The sequence below is a fragment of the Rhododendron vialii genome, chromosome 12a, assembly GCF_030253575.1.
Source record: "Rhododendron vialii isolate Sample 1 chromosome 12a, ASM3025357v1".
NCBI classification, from domain to species: Eukaryota; Viridiplantae; Streptophyta; class Magnoliopsida; order Ericales; family Ericaceae; genus Rhododendron; species Rhododendron vialii.
This window is the reverse complement of record NC_080568.1, coordinates 32,933,276-32,957,813: the sequence shown is the minus strand read 5'-3', so window position 1 is coordinate 32,957,813 and position 24,538 is coordinate 32,933,276. Positions and strand designations below refer to the sequence as shown.

The 24,538-nt window shown below is 38.5% G+C and overlaps 3 protein-coding genes across 4 annotated transcripts in view; 1 reads left to right on the top strand and 2 right to left on the bottom strand.

The window, feature by feature from the left end:
• The window catches only part of LOC131309842 (large ribosomal subunit protein eL37x-like), a 68,272-nt gene extending 53,562 nt beyond the window's left edge, over positions 1-14,710 (bottom strand). Inside the window, exons 1-4 of one of the 2 annotated variants that reach the window (XR_009195029.1) lie at positions 14,571-14,710; positions 14,333-14,468; positions 12,696-12,797; positions 12,073-12,195 (exon numbers count right to left, since the gene is read on the bottom strand). Coding sequence is in view for 1 of the 2 variants with exons in the window: in XM_058336500.1 (XP_058192483.1) it covers positions 12,149-12,195; positions 12,696-12,797; positions 14,333-14,468; positions 14,571-14,573 (288 nt within the window). In the remaining variant the exon portion in view is untranslated. Of the gene's footprint in view, positions 1-11,925; positions 12,196-12,695; positions 12,798-14,332; positions 14,469-14,570 lie in introns of those variants that run through there. The other variant, XM_058336500.1, reaches the window with a different exon arrangement.
• A 1,901-nt stretch (positions 14,711-16,611) lies between these two features.
• LOC131309838 (uncharacterized) lies at positions 16,612-17,595 on the top strand. The gene has a single exon (XM_058336484.1). It carries the CDS (start codon positions 16,853-16,855, stop codon positions 17,450-17,452), a length of 600 nt encoding a protein of 199 aa, XP_058192467.1. The 5' UTR covers positions 16,612-16,852; the 3' UTR covers positions 17,453-17,595.
• A 374-nt stretch (positions 17,596-17,969) lies between these two features.
• On the bottom strand, positions 17,970-21,387 carry LOC131309837 (putative Peroxidase 48). The gene is made up of 4 exons (XM_058336483.1): positions 20,908-21,387; positions 20,029-20,217; positions 19,777-19,942; positions 17,970-19,015 (listed from the first exon to the last, which is right to left on the bottom strand). The coding sequence occupies exons 1-4, from the start codon at positions 21,277-21,279 to the stop codon at positions 18,513-18,515; spliced, it is 1,230 nt and encodes a 409-aa protein (XP_058192466.1). The 5' UTR covers positions 21,280-21,387; the 3' UTR covers positions 17,970-18,512.
• Positions 21,388-24,538: the final 3,151 nt, after the last annotated feature.

Genomic DNA, 24,538 nt, shown 5'->3' with positions numbered 1-24,538 from the left:
CTTTTGTCGAATAATTGACACTCTGATCAAGGTATGATCCATGCCTGAAGCATTCAATTGGACATGCATCTACCAAGCATATTTTGTCATTCTACTACGCATATATCTCAATACTCCTCACCCCCATATCCGATGCTATTGGGCAATCATATCTAACAAAACGAAAACGAGCCCCAAGTCGCTTGCACCTCTTTCATGGTATTTAACCGTCATAAATGCCGAACTTAGTAAAGAACTTCATTAGCCATTGGTGATCATCCACTTCCTCGGGTAAGTCATCAACAAACAAACGTATCAATTAATCAATTCTACTTTCCACCATCCTCAGGTAAGTCATCAACAAACAATGTTATCAGTTAATCAATTCTACTTTCCACCATCCTAACCACCTCCTTAACCCATACACCATCTCAAGATCAGACTGTAACGCAGAAGCACAAATCATATGCAGGCCCACCACAATGCAGGTCGAATAAATACCCGTCTACACAAGTAAAGTGAAAAAACAATATTTCCACAAGAACAAGCTTATAACAAGAGCTATGCAAATAAAACAGAAAAAACAAAGCGACAGGTAGTTTAACAATAGGCCAAAGAAATCCAGCCGCTGAAATCCGATGACCAGAACTTTTGATTCACCAGTTTTAATAGGAAATAAGTGCCTTGTTTTGAAAGGATGCACATATAATTTACTCACACAACTTACACAATCTCTCATGCACATACATGTGAGGCCTACACAAAATAGTGTGTGTGGAGCCCATATGTATATGAGAGGTTGTGTAAATTGTTGTGTTTAGATTATTGTGTGAATATCATTTTTGTATAATTTGTGTATGAAGATATGATTAATTGAGAAACTTACCAAGGTGTTTCTGGTCAAAGACGGGGCGCTTGTCTAAATCAATATCATTGCGATCGCGCCAAGGGGCCTGCGCAATATTAGGAGAAAAATGAGAGACAGAAATGGGGCAGGAGAAGTAATAGAAACAAAATGGAGCTTGTTAGGGCTGCTCACGGTCTGGATCGGATTCGTAGGAATCCGATGACTATACCACTAGTTACAATTTTTACAAAATGAAATCCGTGTCCGAACCAAAAGTCCTATGGTCAGGTTCCAATCGAATTTGTGACTCACGGATTAGTTACGGTTTTATTCACGGATTAAGTTATATAAGCAAGCAAAAATTAGTTTCTACCCGATTCAAGCACCATTTTCTACATAAGCAAGCAATAATTACATTACAGTTCTAGACCTGATTCAAGCAAAAATTGGTTTCTACCTGATTCAAGCACAATTTTCTACATAAGCAAGCAAAAATTACGTCACAGTTCTAGGCATCATTACAGTTCTAGACATCCATTCAAGTTGAAACCCGATTCAACCAAACACTAAAGCAATACAGTTCCCCGGATTTTTTGAGCTGCCCTAGGGCTTTTACATGTCTCTTAATTTCTTACATCTGTTCGTCCAAGTATATAAACTCCTTTTTGCCCAAAGAACAAAAAAAAAACCTCACCAAATCTTCCACTCCAAATGGGTTTTGTAAGAGAACCACAATAGAACAGTACCAGACCTTTATATGTTCTCCCGGTGGTTCCAGTGCTTCCTCGTCGGCCTCCGGTGCTTCCTCGTCGGACTCCGGTGCTTCCTGATCCATTAGAGCGGGAAAAATGAGAGAGAGAGAGAGAGAGAGAGAGAGAGAGAGAGAGAGAAAGCGTATGTGTGTATGGGCTTTTACATGTCTCTTAATTTCTTACCTCTGTTCATCCAAGTATATATGAATTTATTTTTTCCCAAAGAACAAAAGTAAAAATCTTTGGAGCGTATGTGTGTATGGGCTTTTACATGTCTCTTAATTTCTTACCTCTGTTCATCCAAGTATATATGAATTTATTTTTTCCCAAAGAACAAAAGTAAAAATCTCACCAAATCTTCGACTTCAAATGGGTTTAATTTGTAAGAGAACCACAATAGAGCATGCAGTACCAGACCTTTTCATTTTCTCCCGGTTGTTCCTCGTCGGCCTCCGGTGGTTCCATTAGAGCTGTGCAGTAGGAGTAAGAAGACGACTGAGTGAGGACGCAGAAGGTGGAACGTGCTCTGTAGGGGAAAAAGGTGGTGGTACTGTTAGAGCCAATAACCGTTTGAGTTTTTAGCATAAATTCTACCGCCGGTCCTGCATTTTTGGCCAAAGTACGTACGGCCACAAAGTTTTTAGGGCAACAACTTAGGTCATTTTGTTCACACTAAGTGACAAGTTTTAGCATTTTAACAATATTTACTTCACACCAACTAAAAACTTGTCAGCAACTTTTTTCTCAATAAATTTTCACTAAAATACTTAAATTCTTTCTCAAAACTTATTCACTATTGATTTTTTTTTTAAAAAGTCCCTTCGGTTTTTGTTGTTTTAATTCGAAAAGTTAAACCCCTACGGTTTGTAATTAGTTATGAGGGATAAATCTTCTATCCAAATCTATAAGACACACAAAAAATACAATCCGAATCACACGTGAAAATACCCTGCGAGCGTGTTTTGTAGATAAATTTTTAGCTCAGAGGGAATACATCTCAACAAATCGAAAAGTACAGATCCCAATTGTTCAAATTTAATATTGCAGGGACCAGAATTAAACTTATTCAAAGGTATAGGTGCCACTAATTAATTTATTCTCTGAGTTATATATATACACACACAGTCCTTTTCAGGTCCAGTCGCCCGGATTTTCTTATGGTCTAGATTTGTGTCTTAGCTCCCATTTCCTGATCGATTTACGATAATCCGAGTGGCTCAATGTGTTCAGAACGTGATTTTAAGTGTACCCGCGTAAAATCACAAAAAAAAAAATGATCAGGAAGGGCTTGATCTGAGCAGTTTTTTTCTGAACCGTTCAATAAAAAAACTGCTCAGATCAAGCCATTTCCGGTCATTTTTTTTGCTGATTTCTTGCGAATACCCTTAAAATCACATTCTGATCACATTGAGCGGCTTGGATCATCAAAATTTGATTGGAAAATAAAAAATCCGGACCATAAGAAAATCCGGGTGAGTGGACCTGAAAATTACTCTATATATATACACACACTCTGCATATATGCATTTGAATTGGAATCGCCTATGAATGAAGAAATTAAACCCTTTTCGTTTCTTTTTTTTTGAGAAAATGTGTTTCATTTATGCCCCAATTAATTATACTTGCTAGTGTCATGCTATAACGAGATATTGATGCCCCAGTAAAGCAGTACATTGAGGCGGCCGGGTAACTAGGCTACATAATTTTAAGGGTTGTGATTTTAACACTTCCATTTTTTATATATAGTATAATCACAAATTTCCTTTTTTGTCCTCATGTGATGTTGAATTTACAATGTTGTTCTTCTTTAAACTGTGAAAGAGTGTACAAATGAAAAGTTAATATTGTGAATCCACATCACAAAAGGACAAGGGGAGTGTGGTTATGAGAAAGGAAGTGTGAAAATCAATTACCAAATGTTAGGTGAATATTCATTTGCTCCCGCTTTCAATTTTTTTCAATTGAATTTTCTTATGTTGAAATGTTTTCGAAAGATGATTTTACACTGTGTCATTATGTGTGACTTAGGTGGGTAAAATACCCAAAACATCGCAAATTTGCAAGTGTATTTTTTTACTCAAAGCAGGGCAATTCTCTCACTTCAACTCTCTCTCTCTCTCTCCAAATTTGAGCCATCCAAAAATGCAATGGACGGCTCAAATGCGCCGAGCGGGTATCACGTGATACCCACCCGGCACTGAAAAATTTCCCTTGTGCATGGGGCATTCTATAACTTTTTACATTAACAAACTAAAAAATATATAATGATCAACTTCATATGAAAATTATTATAAGAATTAAAAAAGAGGTATCCGAAATTGAATAATAATATTTAATGAATACTAGTCGAGTTCAAGTTTGAGACCTTGAGAAGGATTTTGGTGTCCTTGAAAATTTGGTACGTCATGTCAAAACAAAAGAAAATTTGGTACGTATTTCTTATTCTCACTTCCTAGCTGCTGCTTCTTTGTTTTTGAAATAAATATAAAAACTTATATTCTAAGTTTGAAACTTGGCAACCTCTTAGGGTCAGACCACAAGAAATAAATCTCTTGTTAATCTCCTAGTCTCGGCGTGGATAATTAACTTGCCTTTGATCAGACCGGGAAGGAGAATAATCGAGGTGCATATAAGCTGACCCGGACATCTCTTACCGTCAAACCCAAAAAAAAAAACTGTGTTCTTGACCTCCATGGTTTTTTGTCATGTGTACTCATGCTGGGTGGATCGATGGATTCAAGAAACCGGGGGACACCAATAAATTGTTTAGAAAATGAGTTTTGCACTTTATTTTTTTAGATATCCACTCTGAAATTATCTCCCAGTGTGTAAAATTTCACACATTCAGAACACACTAGAAGACAAATAAATGGAGTGCATTGATAAGAAAGTGTGTGCAAATATCAGTTTTTATTTTTTTTTCCCCTATAGTGAAAAACAGTGACATACTAACATAGCAATTAATCAGACCTTTTGTTTGGTATACATCTTAGAGTGTTGTAGTATATGTTTGTTCTTTTTATTTTAGAAAATGATATTAGAACTCTAAAAATTGATGGAGCCACCCCTAAAAATAATGAAAAGTGGCTTTGAAATTACACTGATTTTAGAGTGTCTGCATCAATTTTTGAAGTGCTAATATCATCATTTCCCTTTATTTTTTAAGACCTACAGTATATGTTTGTTTGGAAACTCTATTTCTGACTTGTTCAAATATTTCCAACCGTCGAATTGATCGAGTTGAATCTTGGACTCTTGAACCTAAATAAGATCGAGGAGGAAGATTAACCTTAAAACAGCTCTCTCTTAGAACACTTTCTTTGATTGGCCTCTCTTAGATTAACAGTACTTCTCATTCTCATATATATGCTAGTTCTTTCCAACTTTCACTATTTTTATACTCTCCTAGATTTTAACTAATTACTAGATCGATCTGTCTGTCCCAATGTTTTAGTATGTGATAAAACATGTAAATAATTCTAGTGATAAAATATTAAATGTGAACAAAAGTTCTGATAATTTAAAGCTAATATTTATATCATATCCCTCGATGATTCAGAGAAGGATGATATGCTTTCATATGAACAGGATTCATACAGTGATCAATCTGATACTCCTTTACGCTGTAATCTGTTTGTTTTTTTTATCTTCCAAAGAGAAATTTATTAATCATTGAAAACCAATTACGACAATTAAAAAGGCCCAAATCCTATCCGCATCACAACGGACGCAAGCATCCCAACTAACAATTACTGTCAAGATTAATTGTAGTCCCAAAAGAACTTACGCGGCTTTACCTAAGGTCTCTATTTTGAATCTCCCAGGGCCTGGTGGTTAAGGCTATACAATTCTTTTGAGACTAGTCTATCTCTATTATAAAACAGAAGGGCGTGGGGACAAGTTGTTGGAATGGCTTAGATTCATTTGATCTAAAGGTTGTAGTGCATCCTTCCACTTTTCGGTTAAATGCTTATGGTTTTCACCTAAATCACACAACTGTCATCCCCTTTCAACCGAGATGCGTAGTGCTGTAGGCACGAGCTAACACTATACATTGTTATTCTCCGACTTTAACGGTACTCCTCTGCTAGTGAACAGTGTGATTGGTCCACCAAAAATTAATTGCAGTGTGCATAAATTGTTCGGACTCCGAGTTATGACCCAAAAAAAAGAGAAAACTGCATGCATAACTACTTAACCCAAAAAAATGTGTAACTATTTTGGAGTTTACCATAGAACTCTATTCGTGACTTCATCCAAAAAAGGTGTAAATGGTAGCATAAATATGCATAACTAATGAGCCAAAATATATCCATACCATACACTAAAAAAATGCGACCATGCACCAAAAACCCGTGTATTATCATCCAAAACTATGTGTACCATATGAGAAATTTTTCAGTGCTGAGCGGGTACAACGTGGTGCCCGCTCGGTGCATCCGAGTCGTCCATTTCGATTTTGGACAGCTCGAATTTGGAGAGAGAAAAATGAGAGAAAGAGGAGGGGGAGCGTGGGGGTAAGAGGAGAGATAATGTTTCAATCTGGGCCATCCAATACAATTTTGGATGGCTCGGATGTGCCTGCTCGGGCACCACATCAACCGGGTGACGTGGTACACACCCAACACTAAAAAATTTCTCGTACCATATACTTTGAAGGTACATTCTTACGTAATTTACCATGAAATACGAACATACTAAAAAAGGATGCTGCAACATGCAAAAAAAAAAAATACATGAGAAAAAGGTACCATTGTTTTCTCCTGTAAGCTATGCTGGTAGTACCTAATGGCTAAATGAGAATATATTTTGATGTCTGTCGGTTTTGAGGTTGTATGTACATGACTATACATGCAATTACTAATATTTTTTATGATTCCAAATTTGTCCCTCTAACACAATTTTGGAGAGAAAGAGGAGAGAGAGTGGTGGAGTGAGAGGAGAGGGCCGGGAGGGTTTCAATCTGAACCGTTCAACACATTTTTGGACGATCTTGATGCGCCGAATGGGTACGGCCACATGGTACTCACCTAGTATCCAAAAATTTCACACAATTTGTACGCACAAGTGCAGTTCACCAACACTCGCACAAGTTCACTATCATTCGAATCTTACGAAGGCCTTGAAGTTACTAGCTAGAAGGTTTGTCGAGTACTTTACTTCAAAACTTCTGAATTAATTAAGTAGCGCGAGCTGGCCCACATGTAGTTATAAAAAGAAATTATCCTTCATACTCATGACTGATCACGAGTTGACTTCCCCCTGAATGGAAAAGTTTTCAGCAAAATAGGAAGTAAGAAACCCTAGTCTCGAGCCTCGAATCCTGACTAAGGGGAACAAGGTTCTCAAGCACTTTCCGAGAAAATCGTCCAGAACGATCGAATTAATGCTTTGAGGATCAAAACAAGAAAATAATACTCCTGCTTTGTATGAAAATGGAAACCGCAGACAAAAGATTAAACATAACAGTATTCAAGGAAGCATAAGAATAGTAGCAGCTGAAAATTCAGCGCAATCTGCTCTTCTGTTTGGAGAGAGAGAGAGAGAGAGAGAGAGAGAGAGAGAGAGAGAGAGAGAGAGAGAGAACAGTCAACAATGCACAGAGAGATGAGAGAGAAGCTCTCGACAAATTAAATAGGCAGGAAGGTGAGAGAGAGCTAGAAGTGGTAAAACAGAAAGAGCACCACAGGTCCACAGGAAAAAGCTGGTTTCAGGCAATGCATGTTAAGTTGGAGATATCTCTCACCTTTGCCGCCTTATTTTGATCAAGAAATTTTTGAGTGCCCAGCGGGTATCATGTGATGGTACCCGTCGGCGATCCCAGCCATACGTCCAATACTGTATTGTACGATCAAACAGTACTGTGTTGATGTGGGAACTATATTGGATGTGCGCATACCTACGCATGCATGTGCCACCTTTCTACTAATAGTAAGTGCTAAATGGTTGCAATGGCCTTGAAATCTCCGATCTGTTCGAGACGGGTAACGGATCAGATATGAACAGATCAACCGAGATGAGCATCACTATGCAAGCGTTCGCCCCAATTACAACCACGTTACCTCGGAACCATCTATATATATACTAATAAGACAAACTTAGCGATGAGCATCCCATGATTCCCACCTTCTCACCCTGAGCACCTCTCTCTAAAGAAACCCATTGCTTAATTACTTGATCAATTAAATTTTTTTTTTATCACTCTTCCTATTGCTAAATTACTTCAATTAATTTTTTTTTATATATAAGCGTAACTATTCAAATATGTAGTCACGTTGATATGCAATAACTTTTTAATTTCTTTTTATCTTCAAACATTTCTCAGGCATGGAGAAGTTGTCACCAAGTGTGTGTTTTTTCCGCACCACTTGGGAAATAATTATCCGCCTATTGCATACATAATTAGAAGGATTGGCCGAGAATTTATGATTGTTTATTAGGTAAAATTAAATTTGAACACAATGTAGAGAAGGCTCAATGTTTTGTGATTATCAAAATTCAGCAAAATACCCCGCGGCCAGGGACGGAGTCAGAATTTTAGCAGTGGCGAAATGCGAAGGATTGGGGGATGCTGCCAAGCGGGGGTGCTTGGTAGCAGTGCTGAGCGGCCAATCTTGCCGTTCATCTCGGCATGGACGACTAAGATCTAATTTGAGCGCATAAATGGCCGGATTAGCCGCTCGACACCGCTGCCAAGTACCGATTGACAGTATGAATAGTCATTGAGTACTCTAGGAAAAATTAAAATAATATAATAAAAATTATAGTAAATGATGTTTATCATTTGCACATAAAGTACGAAAAAGACTAATTTAATTTTGGAATACTATTTTGGTCTCCTTTCTTCAAAAAAAAAAAAAAAAAGAAGAAGAGAATTTAGGACTACTATCTAGCAAAAAATAAGGAAAAAAAATCTAGTGGTGGCGATTCTATATAAGTCGAGGATAATTTTTTTTTTACATATAATAATTACATTTTCTAAAATTTTGATCGTGGCTGCCACTCCTACTAAATCCCCCTGGCTCCATTCTTGCCACGGCATACAACTTAATTTATAATGAGAAACCCAAACTCCCCAAGCAAACTAGGAAATAAGAAAGGGATAGAAAACAAAATAAGAAAAGGCAATTGCCTTTGTGGTTTTTTTCCTACCTTCTTAGGGTGGCTACCCACTACTTGATGTAGAACACGTGGAGATTCAATTATATGATCAGCTGGACTGTGCCAAGTCTCGGAAATCCAAACTGTGTTTAATTACAAATTATCTAATTTGGCAAAATTCGGACGTGAGCCCTAGTATTTTTTGACCTAATTCATCCGTTTAGGCTTTCAATAGCATTATTTTTTCGTTTTAAGAAAGTTTTGTTTCGTTAATAACTCTAAGACTTTAATTCCTTTTTAGTTAGTTCTTTTTGGAAAAGTCATGTTTTTCTTTTCCGTTTTCAATTTTAGGAAAGCACCAATTTTCGGGACTTTTTATTTTCCAGTTTATTTTTATTAGGGTTTCGGGACTTTTTATTCACTTCTTCCTTGTGCGTAAAGTTTGCTCGTGGCTACGGGTTGTTTATCTCGTTTGGACTAGTACGCTAACTAGTCTCTTGTGAATTCTACTGCGTCACTACCTGTTCTCGATGTATAGTTTTCGTATCAATGAAAGAATCTCTAAACTTTGACAAAAAAATCAAGCCAAAATCAAAGAAAGTCAGAAAATATAACAACGTACCGGAGCAGGTTTTTTTTTTAAATTTTAAAGCAGAGTTTGAGAGGCTCAAATTTGAAAACTAGAAAACCTAGCACAAGATGGAATTGTCTCGACCAAGTAATTTTTTTATGGGCAAAAAAAATTATATATTGAGAAAAACTCAATGTAGTACATAAAGAAAGAGGAGAGGGGAAATCCAACTAAGAGTTGGGAAAAAGAAAACAAGGAACATGCCAAAGCCGAAAGTGGATCAAGACGGCAATGGCTAGAAACGGCGAAAGACGGCACCCGATGAGATCGCAAGAGACGAATAGGAACAGGAGGAGGCAACATGGGGTAGCGCCCAGAACAACAGCGATGGCTAAATAGACGGTGATCGCAGAAAGGAGGAATACCAAACGGTCCAAACCGGCCGGATGAAAAATGCAGCAGCAAAAACAGCCCGATAATGGCACCCAAAGCACATTGGAGGCGCCAACCCGCAATCGGCGATGGCAGCCCAGAAAAACGCCGCAACGGCGGCAGGAGAGAGGGATCCACAAACCGGGGGAGAGGATGAGAGAGTAGAGAGAAAAGTTTAAAAATTCAATATATTAGGCCTTATTCCGCTAAGGTTCTTATTTTTTAAGTACTCCCTCCGTCCCTTATTTATAGTCCGGTATTCCATTTTGGGCTGTCCCTTAATAAGTGTCCATTTTGTAAAGTTAGTGGGTAAAAGTTGATGAATTGTCTGTTTTGTCCCTAAAAGTAGATTCCATTTTAAAAAGTAAGTGAGTAAAAGTGTAATGATGATGGGTAAGTAGGAAAAGTTGAGGAAAAAGTTGATGTGAAAGGTATAATGATGATGCCTTTTTAATAAGTTGGAATTACGAAGCAGGACACTTAAAAAGGGACGGAGGGGAGGGAGTAGTACTTATTTAGTATTTTATAGAAAGTGTCATTCTCTCACATCACATTAAACATTATTTTTAGCAGAACAGAAAGTTCAATTATTTTCTGAAACAGAAAAATAGAATTCAACTCTTTTGTTGCCACTACGGTTCATGCAAATGCAGAGGACAATACTTCATCAGTGTTAAAAAAAGCCTCCAACTGGGGAGCAGATCCCGTCCAGGCGTCCAGTCTCTTTTGGTCATCCCGGACGCCAACCCAAGGGTCACCTTCCCTTGGAAAACAACCCGGCCTTCGACTACAAAGGTGCGGTTCAAGTGATTGCAATCGTCGGATAGCATTTTTAAAGGTCGAGATTTTTAAAAAAACTTTTTCCTTAGAATTTGGACAGGCGGATGCAAAGATAAACGATTGTGATTTAACTGCAGGGATTCTTTGCAGTTGGACTTCAGAGAATCCACCTTCAATTCCCATCTTTTATTATCAAGCCATAGAACCATCCGGGTGCTTGGAAGGAGGGAAATCCTTGGAGTTGGAGTGGCCTCGATTTTTTCACAAAGCATCCGGATGGTTCTATGGTTCATACTTAACTCGAGCTCTAGTTATAGTTAAGAGTCCTCTGCAAACGGAGATCTTAGCTAGCCTCCATGCTGTTCAATGGTCCGTTCATCAAAATAACAATTGTGCATCTTCTTCTTTTTTGATTGCTTAAATGCTGAAATGAGAAATTTATTGTAAGAACTTAAAAAAGGTATCCAAAATTGAATAATAGTAATGAATACTATAAAATTAGTCGAGTTCTAGTTTGAGTCCTTGAGAAAGGATTTTGGTGTCCTTGTAAATTTGGTACGTAGATCCGGATATTTATTTTTAGATCTTCGACCACTTTGATTGGAATAAAAAACACATTATGAGTTCGAAACTTGACAACCTTTTGGTGCCAGGTCACAAGAGAAAAATCTCTTGTTGTGAATCCCCTAGTTTCAGCGTGAAAGACGATCTGTCTTTGACCGGTAGGGGAAGGAGAATAGTTAAGGTACCTGTAAGAAGACCAGAACATCCCTTTTTGTCAAACCAAAAAAATTTGTGTGTACTTGATCACCATGGTTTTTTGTCATGTGCACTCATGCTGGGTGGATCGATAGATTCAAGAAACCGGGGGGACACCCATAAATTGTTTAGAAAAAGAGTTTTGCTTTTTAGATATCCACTCTGAGATAATCTCCCAGTGTGCATTCATAAAGAGAGAGACTATCTTGTAATTTGACAGTAAATTTTTGAAGAGAACTGCCCTGAAAACACTACCAAACTCGCTCTGTAAGGTGATTCTGGTGACCAAAAGATAAAGCTCTGAAGCACTGCTTGTTGGGAGCACTTGATTAATTATTTTCCTACATTGACGGGAGGGAAAATGGTCCAACATTTCCCGTAACATGAAGCGATCCTGTAAATTTGTAAGACTTGTGAGTTTCGAGCCGGTGTTTTTGAAAGATTTAAGTTTGGTTGCACTCCATCCAGGAAAAGATAACTCCAACTGCTAAAAACAGCTTCGAGGAACTTGAGAAGCCAGAGTTGAAAACCACAATCTGGAATTTAGACAAAACGGTAAAGCGCAACCATAAAGACCAAGATCCATGGGTTCAAATGACATGCACAGTCATACATCTTCCCGTCAACTTGATTCTAAGCACCTAAATTGGGAGAAAAACTGATCTTTTAGCCTCTAAATCCAAGATTTTTAAGTGCCACCAAAATGAGAAAAGAAAACACAGCATCTCATAAAAGCCTCGTGACAATGCAGATTCAAAACAATTGACCATCCTCCGGGTCAAGATCTTAAATCAACTACAATCGAAATCACACAAGAGAACACTGTCCATATGATTTTCCTGACAAAATAAATTAATGCTGTTTGAAAATGCCAACAGAACTACTCTATAATTTAGAAGCCAAAATAACGGTCACTACAACACCGCCTCAAACAGCAGGTGCAGCTCCCTTCTTCCTCGGAGCTGCCTGGGCCCCTGGTTGAACAAAAGAGAGCAACAAATGAGAAAAATGCTTATGTTCTTTTTTGGTCCTTATAAAGTAACAAAAGTTTTGTAATCATTCCTGAAAATTATCGTCTCAATGTTATCTTTGTGATATCTTGTTGGTTTCAATGTTATTCTTTTCATCAACTCAGTGATGGAAAACGCCATGTTGGACTATCAGAAGCCTGAGTGGTGATGGCGGGGACATTTTGCTAACAAGCAGTAATAGCAGAATAACTGCACATTTATCTCAAAGGTCGTCACCACGTCAGCTTCCTTAAGTCCACGTAAGGACTTCCAGTCACTCAGTTCACGGAAACAAATATTACAAGGATGAAATCCAAACTAACAATTTCAGGGACAATTTTGAAACATGTAGTGTTTTGTAAGGACCAAAAATATATATAAGCTTTACAAAAAAGAAGAGGAATACATGTGACACATGCCCTTGGATGTGAATAATATTTCATACAATAAATAACATTCATTACCTTCTATGAAGCCACTCTTGAATCTGCGAGGTACATTGCGTAGGTACCTCATACGACCCGTCCCAGTTGTCTTCCTTCGGATAGCCTTCACACTCCAGTTATCTGAAATGCAAAGAAAGCGGGTCAGACTGTAAAAAATTGATGAAGGATGCTGTAAGTGAAGGCAGTTAAAGTGTAGACTACAAAAATCAGATAGCAGTTATACACATCAGCCTTGGTTATTTAGAAAGGAATCCGAAAATGGTAAGTCAGATAGGTAGCTGAGTTGTATACTGACATATTCTGCATTGAAGACAGCAACGAAAGTTCAAAATATTCTTACATTCTATAATCTTTTATATAGTTGAGGCTCAACTGTCGAGCAGCTATGTTATTATTAACAATAGTAACTATAATAAATCTACTAGGGTCACCTTACATCCAAGTATATTACCATGTCCCAAGAAATGTCCTCTTAGTGCGTTGACACAAATTTATATCTTTTAGTTTGGTCACCATCTGTCAAGATCCTAATTCCGCCACCGATTGTAGATTGTAGACTTCTTAATTTATTGTGAATAATCAATCAACATATTATCTCTTGCTCTCTCTGTTTTTCATCTTCTGTAAATACCTATATCGCTCCACATGCGATCAGAGCAACAATGATGAGAGTGATGAATCATCGTGGAGATGCAACATAGTTTGTATACAATAAGGACAAAGTTAAGCAGTTTTGATTCCTTAATCTGAAAATCTCAAGCAAACATAAATGCACTACGTCAATGGCAACCACAACAAATTCATCTTCCACAACAGAAACTATTCCCACTCTAGCATTCCTAATATCAAATTTTCAACATCCAGTAACAATAAAACTATATTTGAGATATTGCCAATGGAAGGCAAGCATCCATAATGCGATGATCCAAGATTCAACAGAACTTCTTGTTCCTACCCCTAATTCAAGCCATGGAAGCTAATTGCAGTAAACAACTAGCCAGCCTCAATCAACAGATAAACATGTCTTAGAGTAATCATGCTTTTAAAGTACGACATTGCAGCACATATTTAGTTCTATGTTGAGATCTCAAATTCACAATCTTAACCATTTTGCTCGACCCAAACATGAACAAACAATTGCCAGAAAACATAGTAGGCAACAAATCAACTGTTGTACAGTTATAGTACCAAACAATTATGGTACCGTTGGTTATGAGAGAGATAAATATCTGGGACACTTCCTGTGAATCTCCGGTCAGGGAATTTGCCTGATCAGCTCATTCCGGTCCAAGGGAATCGCATCAAGATTTGTGAATTGACAAAGCACGATAGCGATCAATCCGGTTAAACAATTGAAAGCTAAATCGAGAAACGTAAGGCTTCTGAGACGGGCGAAAACAAAGGAACCGGGCCAGATAAATTGGCGGTGGGGATTGTTCCTCAAAATGGAGTGCTAAATTGTTCAGGGGAGATTCAGGAGTTTTCGGAAAACTTGAGACAGGGCGACAACGATCTCACGTCTCCTTTTTGTGTAAATAAACGACAACAATGGAGTGCTAAATTGCTCGAATAAAAAATGAACAGTTGATGATAAAGTGTTTCACACTCTAAATCGATACACACACACACACACACACAGAGGGAGAGAGCATTACATTTCCTCTTACGGGCAGCGGGGAAAGCACAAGCGGAGCATCGGCTCTTCTGGAGATGAAAACTGCGTCGGCCACACCTCACACAGAGCGTGTGAGTCTTGTTCCTCCTCTTACCGAAACTTCCCGTTCCCTTCCCCTGTTTCAGCACACGAGTTCTCACTTATATGAGCTCTTACTCCAGTTATATCTACGTGTACATCTACGAACATTGAACTACAGAGAGAGAGAGAGAGATTACCATTGTTCCGCAGCTGCAGAAACCCTAGACTCCTGAGCTGCTGAAGAAGACGAAAATGAAGGGCGGGCGAAGAGATGGGAGTTTATATGTGTGGGAATCAACGAGAGACGGAGAGAGTGGCTTAGGGCTTAGGGTTGGCCGAGTTGGGCCTTAAGAGAGATCGGGCTTTCAGAAGAGATGGGCTCATAAGTTCCGATTTGGCCCAAATGAATGGGCTGGATAATTCTTGATCAAGGAAGGGCGACAGTAAAGTATGGTGAGGTTGTGTGTGTTGGGCCCAACCTTGCATGATACTGTAGTAGAGAAGTAGCAGGGATGGAACCAGAATTTTGTAAACGTAAGGGCCGGACTATAATAAGAAGGTTTTGAAATTTCAAGATTTGTTTGGTTTAGATTTTGAGGGATCTTTTATTTTGGGTAGGAGAGAGATAGAAAGATAAACGAGATTAATAATTGAAGAAACAACTTATGTGAGACCATGAGCAGAGAGAGGAATTGAGTTTTGAGACCCAAAACGAACAGATTCTTAAAGCATTTAAATGTTTAAATAACACCCAATACAAAATATAATTCTTAACAAAAAAAAAACAATTTAAAATTAAAAAAAAAATGAAACATCGCCGGGGCATGGCCCCCATAAGCCCACATGTGGCTCCATCTCTATGAAGAAGCTAGATTTTGTTAACCATAGATGTGGATGGACTAGGGCCACAAACGAGTGAGTTACGGTCATGATAGAGAAGAAGCTAGGTTTTGTTAACCATGATGTGGATGGACTAGGGTTGCAAACGAGTGAGTTACGGTGCTCGAGTTTAGCTCTTTCAAGTTGATAAAATGTAAATAAATAAATAAATTTTGAATATTAAGTGTGCTCGAGTTTAGCTCTTTCAACTTGATAAAATGTTTAAAAAAATCATATTTGAATATGAAGTGAGTTAAATAAATTCGGTGAGGTTTTGTCAACAACTTTAACTTAGTAAATAAATCGAGCTACTTGAGAGCTCAGCTCATAATATGCTTTGGATAAGCTATGGACCTATATTCGAGTAGTTTTTCTTTAATATTTTTTTCAACATAGTAATCAATAGGAAAGAGAGAAACCTGTCTCTCTCTCTCCTTCGAAGTCTTCTTATCCCTGTTATCAATCACCTAATTTCTATCCCTTATCCTCGTTTTTCAACTATTATCGCTGAGTTGGTAGTTGGTACCACCGTCTTTGAAAGATGGGGGTCCATATACAGCTACCAACATACTAAATGCCATGACAAACTTCCAGTCCCTCGAACCGCATTGCACCCGACGCAAATACGTTCTGTTTTATAAAGGAAAGGTTTTTTGGTTTGATGGTCAGGGTGTACAGGTTAGCTTATTCGCATCTCAATTAATCCTTTCTCATGTTTGGTTAAAGACTGATCATCTACGCCAGGATTAGAAAATCCACAAAAAATACTACAACATTTACTCTTTAGGCCACAAGAGTTTCTCTAATCCCGACAAGCTTGGCCTCCCTTTGACGGGACATGAGACAAGTCAAAGTAAGCATGAGTTGGCCCGGACGTACCTTTCTACTAAACGATATTCACTTAGAATCATACCTATTTCAGATGCAGCTATAAGAGGAACCTTGTAAACAATGACAAAATCTTATACATTTGTACATAAAACCAAAAAGCCTACTGCAATTTAAGTATAGCTTAGGATCCTTAATCATTAGTAGGTCCAAATGGGCCAAAAAACTGGCTAAAAAATACTGAAGTACTGTACTTATTAGTTGCTGAAAAGCAAGGATGGATAGAACAAGCTTTCACCAACCCACTGGTACCTAGCTCCTTTAACCTATTCCTCATAATCAATGCCCCTTCCCTTTCAACAACAGGTAGTCAAAAATGAAATCATCAATAATCATTGGATTCCTAATTCTCTTAAACTAATCCCTACCAAAATGTTTCTGTGAATAAACAATATATTGTACTCCTACTTGGAGCTCAAAGCAAATACTCTCGCCGTTTGATCGCGTTGTCGATCAGACGGCGTTGAGAGATAGAGGAAAAATCAAACATAGGAGGATGTGAACAGACAAAAAAAAAGAAAAGGAAATGGGAGCCAAATCAGAATACTTTTTAATCACCATCAATTCAGCTCCCTTTTGTCTCAGGGCAAAGGCAAGAAGCTTCAAGGGTCCCCATCTCTCTTTGCTGTATAATTGAACCAGTTTCTAGCGAGGAAAGAAGCCAAACAAGTTGTGTAAATTTCAGAGAGAGGGAACAATTTCAGAGCCACAAATGCTGCTAAGAAAAGCCGTTCAAAACACCAAGATTTTCCTCCACAAAACCCTCCAGAACCTCAAGTCAGTCCTCATTGGAGGGTACCAAAAACTACCCAAATCCCGTTCACTGAATCCCAACAGCCAAAATGTGCAACAGCTGGATGATTTCTACAAAGACTTCTCTGAGCTATGGGAGTCTGATAATGAGAAAATGAAGAAGAATAAGAAGACTTCTGCATTTGCCAAAGTGCTGGTGGAGGAGGAGGGAGAAGAGCGGAATTCTCTGATCAACAGAGATGAAGAGAGAGAAATGGACGTGAAGAAAACGGGACGTAATTCGCGTGAAGGCAAGAGAGGGGAGCCGTGTCCTGTGATTGCCAACGGGGGTTGTGTTCTGGCGCAGAAGATGAAAGAGTTGGAAATGATGGATGTGAATGATGTGGATCATGTGTTGGATATAGAAGAAGTGCTTCACCTCTACTCTAGGCTTAAATCCCCGGTCTACCTTGACATTGTCAACAAGTTCTTCATGGACATGTATTCTGAGTTCTTCCTTCCACAGCCCTCGACAAGCATTACAAGTTCATCGCGCAGACTCGGCCCTTTGAAGTTCTAGACACTTACAATAGATTTACTTCTTCCCTGTGCACACAACCGGATATCTCTCCATCGATTTATTTGCTTGTCATTTCTGTGTGTGTGTGTGTGTGTGTGTGTGTGTGTGTGTACTCAACTCTATGAGACCAAGAGTTCATGTCATCTCTTTGCCAATTGCCATGTGTATTTTCAGTATGCTCATATCATCTCCATGAAAAAGCTTCAAAAACCCACATCCAAGTGCATCTACAAAGGAAATAGAACAACTTTTGTACTGATTTCATGAAGCCCCTTAACACCCGTGAGATATAACCAACATCTCTGCCATTTAATGAACAATTACCAATATTTATGTAAACTGGTATCTGAAACAAATCTCTTCAGAGTTTACAAATTTTCGCACTTCTATTTTTTATATAAGCAAGATTCCAAATTACTTCAAAGAGAGAAACACTAGAAAAGAGAATATGCAATGGACAAGAATGCTGAACTATTGGTGTCAAACAGCATTTAGACTACACAGTGCAATAAATTTCCCACATCCAAGCACATTGTAAATCTCTATCATTTCTGCCCATTTTCTGAACAAATACACGACATTTACATAAACTTGTGCCTAAAACTACAAAATAAAAAATAAAAAATTGCACTAAATTCTCTTCAGAGTTTACTTGAATGACAGAAACACTACAAGAGGAAGAACATGTAATGTAGCTATGAACAAATTTCTACCATTCTCCACATGTGACAGACAACCATGAGAGATACTATGATTCATTGTATATGAACTGATAGCCGAAACTAAAAAACTAGAACAAATCCTTTTCTGAGTTTCCTAAACACTCCCAGACTACTTCAATGACAGAAACACTTGATGTGAGAGGATATGGACTGTGAAAAAGCAGGTCGAACTAGTAGCATATACAGTGGGAAACTAGCTCAATAGCTATGGAAATTTTTTTACCTTTTTTGCCTTTAATGAACAAATACTAGCATACGATTCATTGTGTATAAACTGGAAGCTGAAACTACAAACTTCAAGTCTCAACAAAACCCCTTTTGGAAAAACGCTACCTTTCTCACACGGTCTTTGAACAACTGATCCGAACCTGGCCCGCTGGAGCAATCAGCACTCCAAGATTGGAAAGCTTCATCATTGCTTTAGCAAAGTCCCGTCTGAACAAGGAAGCATCCAAGGCATATGCTCTAACCCAAGCCTCAGTTTCTTCCCCAACTGTCAACTGCTGATCGACATAGAGGATTCCTCTACCCTGAAGTAGGCTACGGTAGTATAACGTGCCAAAACCCGATCCCTTCCCTTCATAGTCCATCTCCACTCCTGGCACCTGTGGCGAGGGAGGTGAAACTGGGTCCCCAACACAAGATGGTGACAATGATGGGCATGATGATGACGGTGACGGTGACAGTGATGGTGATGATGATGTGTGGTTATTGTTGCATCTTGATCTCAGTAGGTTAAGGAATTCTATATCCAGGGTTGGGTCGGGTTCATCAGTCCTGTCAAAGTTGTAAAGCCGACTGAGGAAGAATCTGCAGTGGACTGTTCCAATGCTGTGAGCACCTATTGCCAGCAAAATCAAGAAAAGAAACCGAAGTATAAGTTCATTGGCAAAGCTGAGCATCATCAGAAAGATCTAACAAGATAAAACCACTTTCTGTCATACATGTTGGACTGGAACAAGATCAGAAAAAAGAAAATTCACCAGATAGGTATTCACAAGGACCATGGTCAGAAAACTCATTAACAAGAAAAGGATAGCATAAATGAATAATACTCGATTAAATTGCTGGAACTGAAATACCCATTCAACGAAACACAAAGAGGCTCATTGTAGGTGATTAGGATGATGAACATGAATAATACAGTTCAATGGCTGAAAAATAAGAGACCCAACTTCTGAGACAAGTTGCTTTGGTTGGCAAGACACGAAACTCACCCTAACCAATTACTATGTTACATTCACCTTGGTGTTCATGTGTTTTACAGTTTTCCTTCACCATGTACATGCTAGTACATTTTCAGGTTTCTTGATCATGCTGTCTTCAAAGGGTGAAAAAATGTTCTATAAGTGTAGATTCCTACAGTTTCATTGACAAAGCAAATACAGCAATTCAAATGCTCATCTTAATCCAGCGAAAATTAGAGAGGACAGGAATTGCAATACCCTAGGAAGAATGAACGCTCGAACCAACTGACAAATAACAACCCTTACAGAAGATAAAGTTACAATGCAAAGAACAAACCAAAACCAGGGACTTTTCAGCGAGAAAACATTGGAGAAAGAGAAAAAGAGTAAGGAAGGAAATGTTAGTACTTAGTACCTAAGAGACTGACTGTCTCTCTTTCATTGAACCCCCTCAATGCAAATGATGCCACTGTTTTTGGGAGAATGTCATATGGAGTAGGAAGATCGTAAGTCGCAACTTCTGAGAAAGACATAGTGCTGTCTCTCCTACCAGTTTCCAGAGGGTAGAATGGGCCACCGGCCTGCAATTTCAAGGTTCAGACCTAACTTAGATAACTAATCTCTGATACAGATACACATGAATATAGAAAGAGTGACAGAGATTTACCAGAGCAACACTCTCTCTGGCAGCAAAAACAAGAATATCAGCACAAGAAACTATTCCGGGGCAAGCTTCTTCGAGCTCCGATTTGATGATGTCGATTACGTCAAATCCCTTCAAAGTTTCATTTGGAGGAGACTCTTTCTCACCGTCAACTCCATCAACGGCATCAAGTAAAACAGATGCATCGCAACCCTGAAACAAAAGAATCAGGAAAACAAAACAACAACAATTGGTAGTATTAACTATTAAGACCTAATTTGGACTAAGAATATATTTCACAAAGTTGCAGAGAATGAAACCCTAATCAGTATGAGGGAGAAAAAGAAATTCCATGAAGCCAGAGGAATGGTAAACTCCGAATCAAAAGCACCAACAAGGAGCAAATCGCAAAACCTAGAACAGATGGTGAACTAAACAGAAAATGCGTAGGAATGTTAAATTTCAATCAGATGGTGAGATAATAAGGAAGAACAGAAAATTCCATGAAGTTGGGGGAGTATAGAAACTCCAAATAAAAAACAAATAGAAAACCCTAATCAGTAAGTAATTAAACAACAAGCCCAGATTAATATTAAGAAGGAAAAACAAGAAATTCACGAAGTTGCAGAGAAACAAACAAATTCCAAATCAAAACCCACGAATAAAGAACCAAGTCACGAAACCCTAATTCAAGCAAGAACAAGAAATTCCAGAGAGATCACTAGTTCAAGAACCAAATCACAACACCCGCATCAGATGTGGAATAAAAGAACAACCCAGATCAATACCAATAAGATTTCGTAGTCACAAATTCAAGAACCCGTCACAAGACCCAAATCAGACGAGGGATAAACAGCGGAAAAACCCAGATCAAAATCAACAAGGAAGAACTGAAGATTGCACCTCAATGAAGCAATCATGAAAAACTAAGCGCAACAGAGACGGAGCAACATCAGGGTGCCGATAGTAGAGATCTTGGACCCTTGATCGGATGATTTTCTCGGCTTCGGGACAAGACTCACGGTAGAAATCGTACTCGAGCGAGCCCGAAGAATCACCATAGAAATCGTACCCAGAGGAAGAAGAATCGCTGGCCTCTTGTTGTTTCTTGAACTTGTTGGACAAAAACATGGGGCGAGACATGGATGAAGCCGAATTCGACGGAGACAGAGTGATTGGGGGGAAACTTTTCTTCGTCTCCGCGTTTTCTTTCTTCAGAGAGATCAATACGCACATTAGGAACACCAGAAAGCTCAGTTTTCTCATGAAATCCATCTCTCAAGCAGTTGGAGAATAAAATCAAATCTCTCTCTCTCTCTATCTCTCTCTCTCAAGAAATGAGAAGTTCGTTGCAGGGGAGTGGGACTGAAGAGGAGAGAGGGAGAGTCGGTTATGAATGTAACAATTGGGCGGGAAGGAATAAGAGTGAATGACGGAATTGCCCTTCTAACTGAAAATTTTAGTCCTTTTTTCTAGGGTGCTGAAAATTAGTTTAGCATGGAATAAAGGGGGCCGCTATTCGTAACCTTGTATTTTCTCCTTTAGCCCACTATATTTCGGTAAATAGTTGTAGAAAATCATATATAACATTTCGGTAAATAGTTGTTGAAAACAAGATTATATTTCGATAACTACATGTCGAAAATATGCTCAACCTTCGGTAAACAACTGCCGAATATACATTTTCGATAAATACCTGTTGAAAAAAATATTATATTTCAGTAATTATATGCTGAAAATGTATCTCAATTTCGATAATTAACTGTCGAGTATAATTGAAAATTTTTAACGGGCTAAGAGAGAAAATACCGGCGTGACTATTAGTCGCCCTCGGAATAAATTTGTTAAGACGGCAAATCACTATGTGAACCCTCCCAGAGTATTCAACGCCAGAAAAGAAATCTTTAACCCCCTGGAATGACCACGGCTCTTCACTAAAGACGTAACCATTAGTACAAGAAGATGAGTCGATCTCAATCTGTCATAGCGGTATACTCCATTATAAACCAGAAACAAATCTTAGCTCGTTGGAGTTCCCGTCCGAACTGAAAGAGTGATTGTTTGAACAGTTGAGCTAGTGGCTGCAAGGTTTGGATGTGTTGTTCGCAATATTCAGGTTTATGGCCACAATGTTAAAGAGACCTATAGTGGGCCTCACATCATGATCTGTGCATGATTTGTGTGCAAAAATCTGTGTGTAGACTTACTGGTGGAATTGGGGGCATGGAGAGATTTCTTCATATTTTTCAGTTTTAGTAGATGGGTTAAGCAAGACAATATATGTAGTAATCTCTCATACTAAAAGAGATCTGGCATTGTGAAAAGAACACACTCCAAAATTTGATTGACGAGTTACTGGTACCATCTACCATTTTGTGGGGAATCGGGTGTGATCATGCCCGTTGGATTTCGTATAGATCATCACATGATTCACTTGACCGTATGCTATTTGTGAGACCTTCTGAGACCCATTTCGAAAATGGGAATCATTCGTCTTTTAAACACGCACAATGAATCGGAATCAATTAACTTCAAAACGATTTGGAAAACCATATTGATCAAATTTTCATTAAAAGAAATGTGAAACACATCTATATTGAAAATAAAATAAGCTTTCACCATCCCACTGGTACCTCCTTTAACTTATCCCTCATTATCAATGCCTCTTCCCTTTCAACAGCAGGTAATCAAAAATGAAATCATCAATAATCATTGGATTCCTAATTCTCTTAAACTAATCCCTACCAAAATGTTTCTGTGAATAAACAACATATTGTACTACTATTTGGAGCTCAAATCAAATACTCTTGCCGTCTGATCAGACGGTGTTGAGAGAGAGAGAGAGGAAAAAGACAGGAGGATGTGAACAGACAAAAAAAAAGGGAAATGGGAGCCAAATCAGAATACTTTTTAATCACCATCAATTCAGCTCCCTTTTGTCTCAGGGCAAAGGCAAGAAGCTTCAAGGGTCCCTAATCCCTATGGACCCTATCTCTCTTTGCTGTATAATTGAACCAGTTTCTAGATAGGAAAGAAGCCAAACAAGTTGTGTAAATTTCAGAGAGAGAGAACAATTTCAGAGCCACAAATGCTGCTAAGAAAAGTTGTTCAAAACACCAAGATTTTCATGGACATGTACTCTGAGTTCTTCCTTCCACAGCCCTCTACAAGCATTACAAATTCATCATGAAGACTCGGCCCTTTGAAGTTCTAGACACTTCCAATAGATTTACTTCTTCCCAGTGCACACGACTGGATATCTCTCCATTGATTTCTTTGCTTGTCATTTCTGTGTGTGTGTGTGTGTGTGTGTGTTTCTGGGTGAATTTTGTGTACTTTAGACTTGAGAGTGATTTGCTATAGTTTGTTCCTAGTAAACTACTAATAACTCAACTCTATGAAGTTCATGGCTATCTCTTTGCCAATTGCCATGTGTTTTTTCAGTATATGCTCATATCATCTCCATGAAAAAGCTTCAAAAACCCACATTCAAGTGCATCTACAAAAAAAAAAGGTGCATCTACAAAGGAAAGATAACAACTTTTGTACTGATTTCATGAATCCAATTAATACCCGTGAGATATCACTAACATCTCTGCCATTTAATGAACAATTACCAATATTTATGTAAATTGGTATCCGAAACAAATCTCTTCTGAGTCAACGAATTTTCGGACTTTTATGTGCATGTACAAATCTCTTCAGATTATGAATTGCAGTGACGTTCAGTTAGACATGAAATGGGGGAATGATCACCACTACTTGTATGTGTAGTTTTTCCCGTTAGTTTCTAATCAAGTAAGGAGGTCCAAACAGCGTTTTATTTTTGATAGAAGGTGGGGAGAGCATAAGGAATGTGGTAATTTTGTTAGGCATCTCGTTTCTAAGGTTTGTAATGGTTTCAGATTCAAAGGAAAATCTGGGAGTGTCGTGTGGGTCTGTTGCATTGGAGGAAACACGCGAGGCTGAATTCCAGATTCAACAAGGACAGTTTGGGCTTAAATTGCAACACATCTTTGAGAGCCCTAGTTTCGATCATGAGGAGTTTAATCACCCATAAGCTTTGCTCAAAAAGGCTCTGAAGAATGAGGTAATTTATTGAGAGGACAAAGCTAGAGTGGCGTGGCTTAAAGAGGGGGACATGAATACTTTTTTTTTCCCATGCCATGATGGTTCGGAGGCAACAAAAAAAATCGGTTAGTGGGGCTTGAGGATGAGAGAGGCAGCATAAGGGGACCATGCTGTTCAAGAGATTGCAACTAATTATTTTCAGAAAATTTTTGCATCTGAGGGGATATCACATGTGTGCTGAGATGTGTTGAGAGCATAGTTACGAGTCAGATGAGTAGGTTTTTAACCAGACCTCTTTCATTCAACGAACCAGACCTATTTCATTCAACGAGGTAAAAGCGGTTGTGTTTGGTATGGATCCAGGGAAAGCACCAGGACCGGAGGAGTATGGGTGCGGGTTTTTATCAGAAGTATTGGCCAGTGATAGGGCCAAGTATAGTGGATGCCGTTTGCAGCTATTGCC

Coding starts and splice junctions, on each gene's coding strand:
- LOC131309838 (XM_058336484.1), top strand. CDS start 16,853: ATGCTGCTAAGAAAAGCCGTTCAAAACACCAAGATTTTCCTCCACAAA.
- LOC131309837 (XM_058336483.1), bottom strand. CDS start 21,279: ATGGATTTCATGAGAAAACTGAGCTTTCTGGTGTTCCTAATGTGCGTA. Junction 20,218..20,907: donor TTCATGATTGCTTCATTGAG/GTGCAATCTTCA, acceptor CTTTTGTTTCAG/GGTTGCGATGCATCTGTTTT. Junction 19,943..20,028: donor CCAGAGAGAGTGTTGCTCTG/GTAAATCTCTGT, acceptor TTGAAATTGCAG/GCCGGTGGCCCATTCTACCC.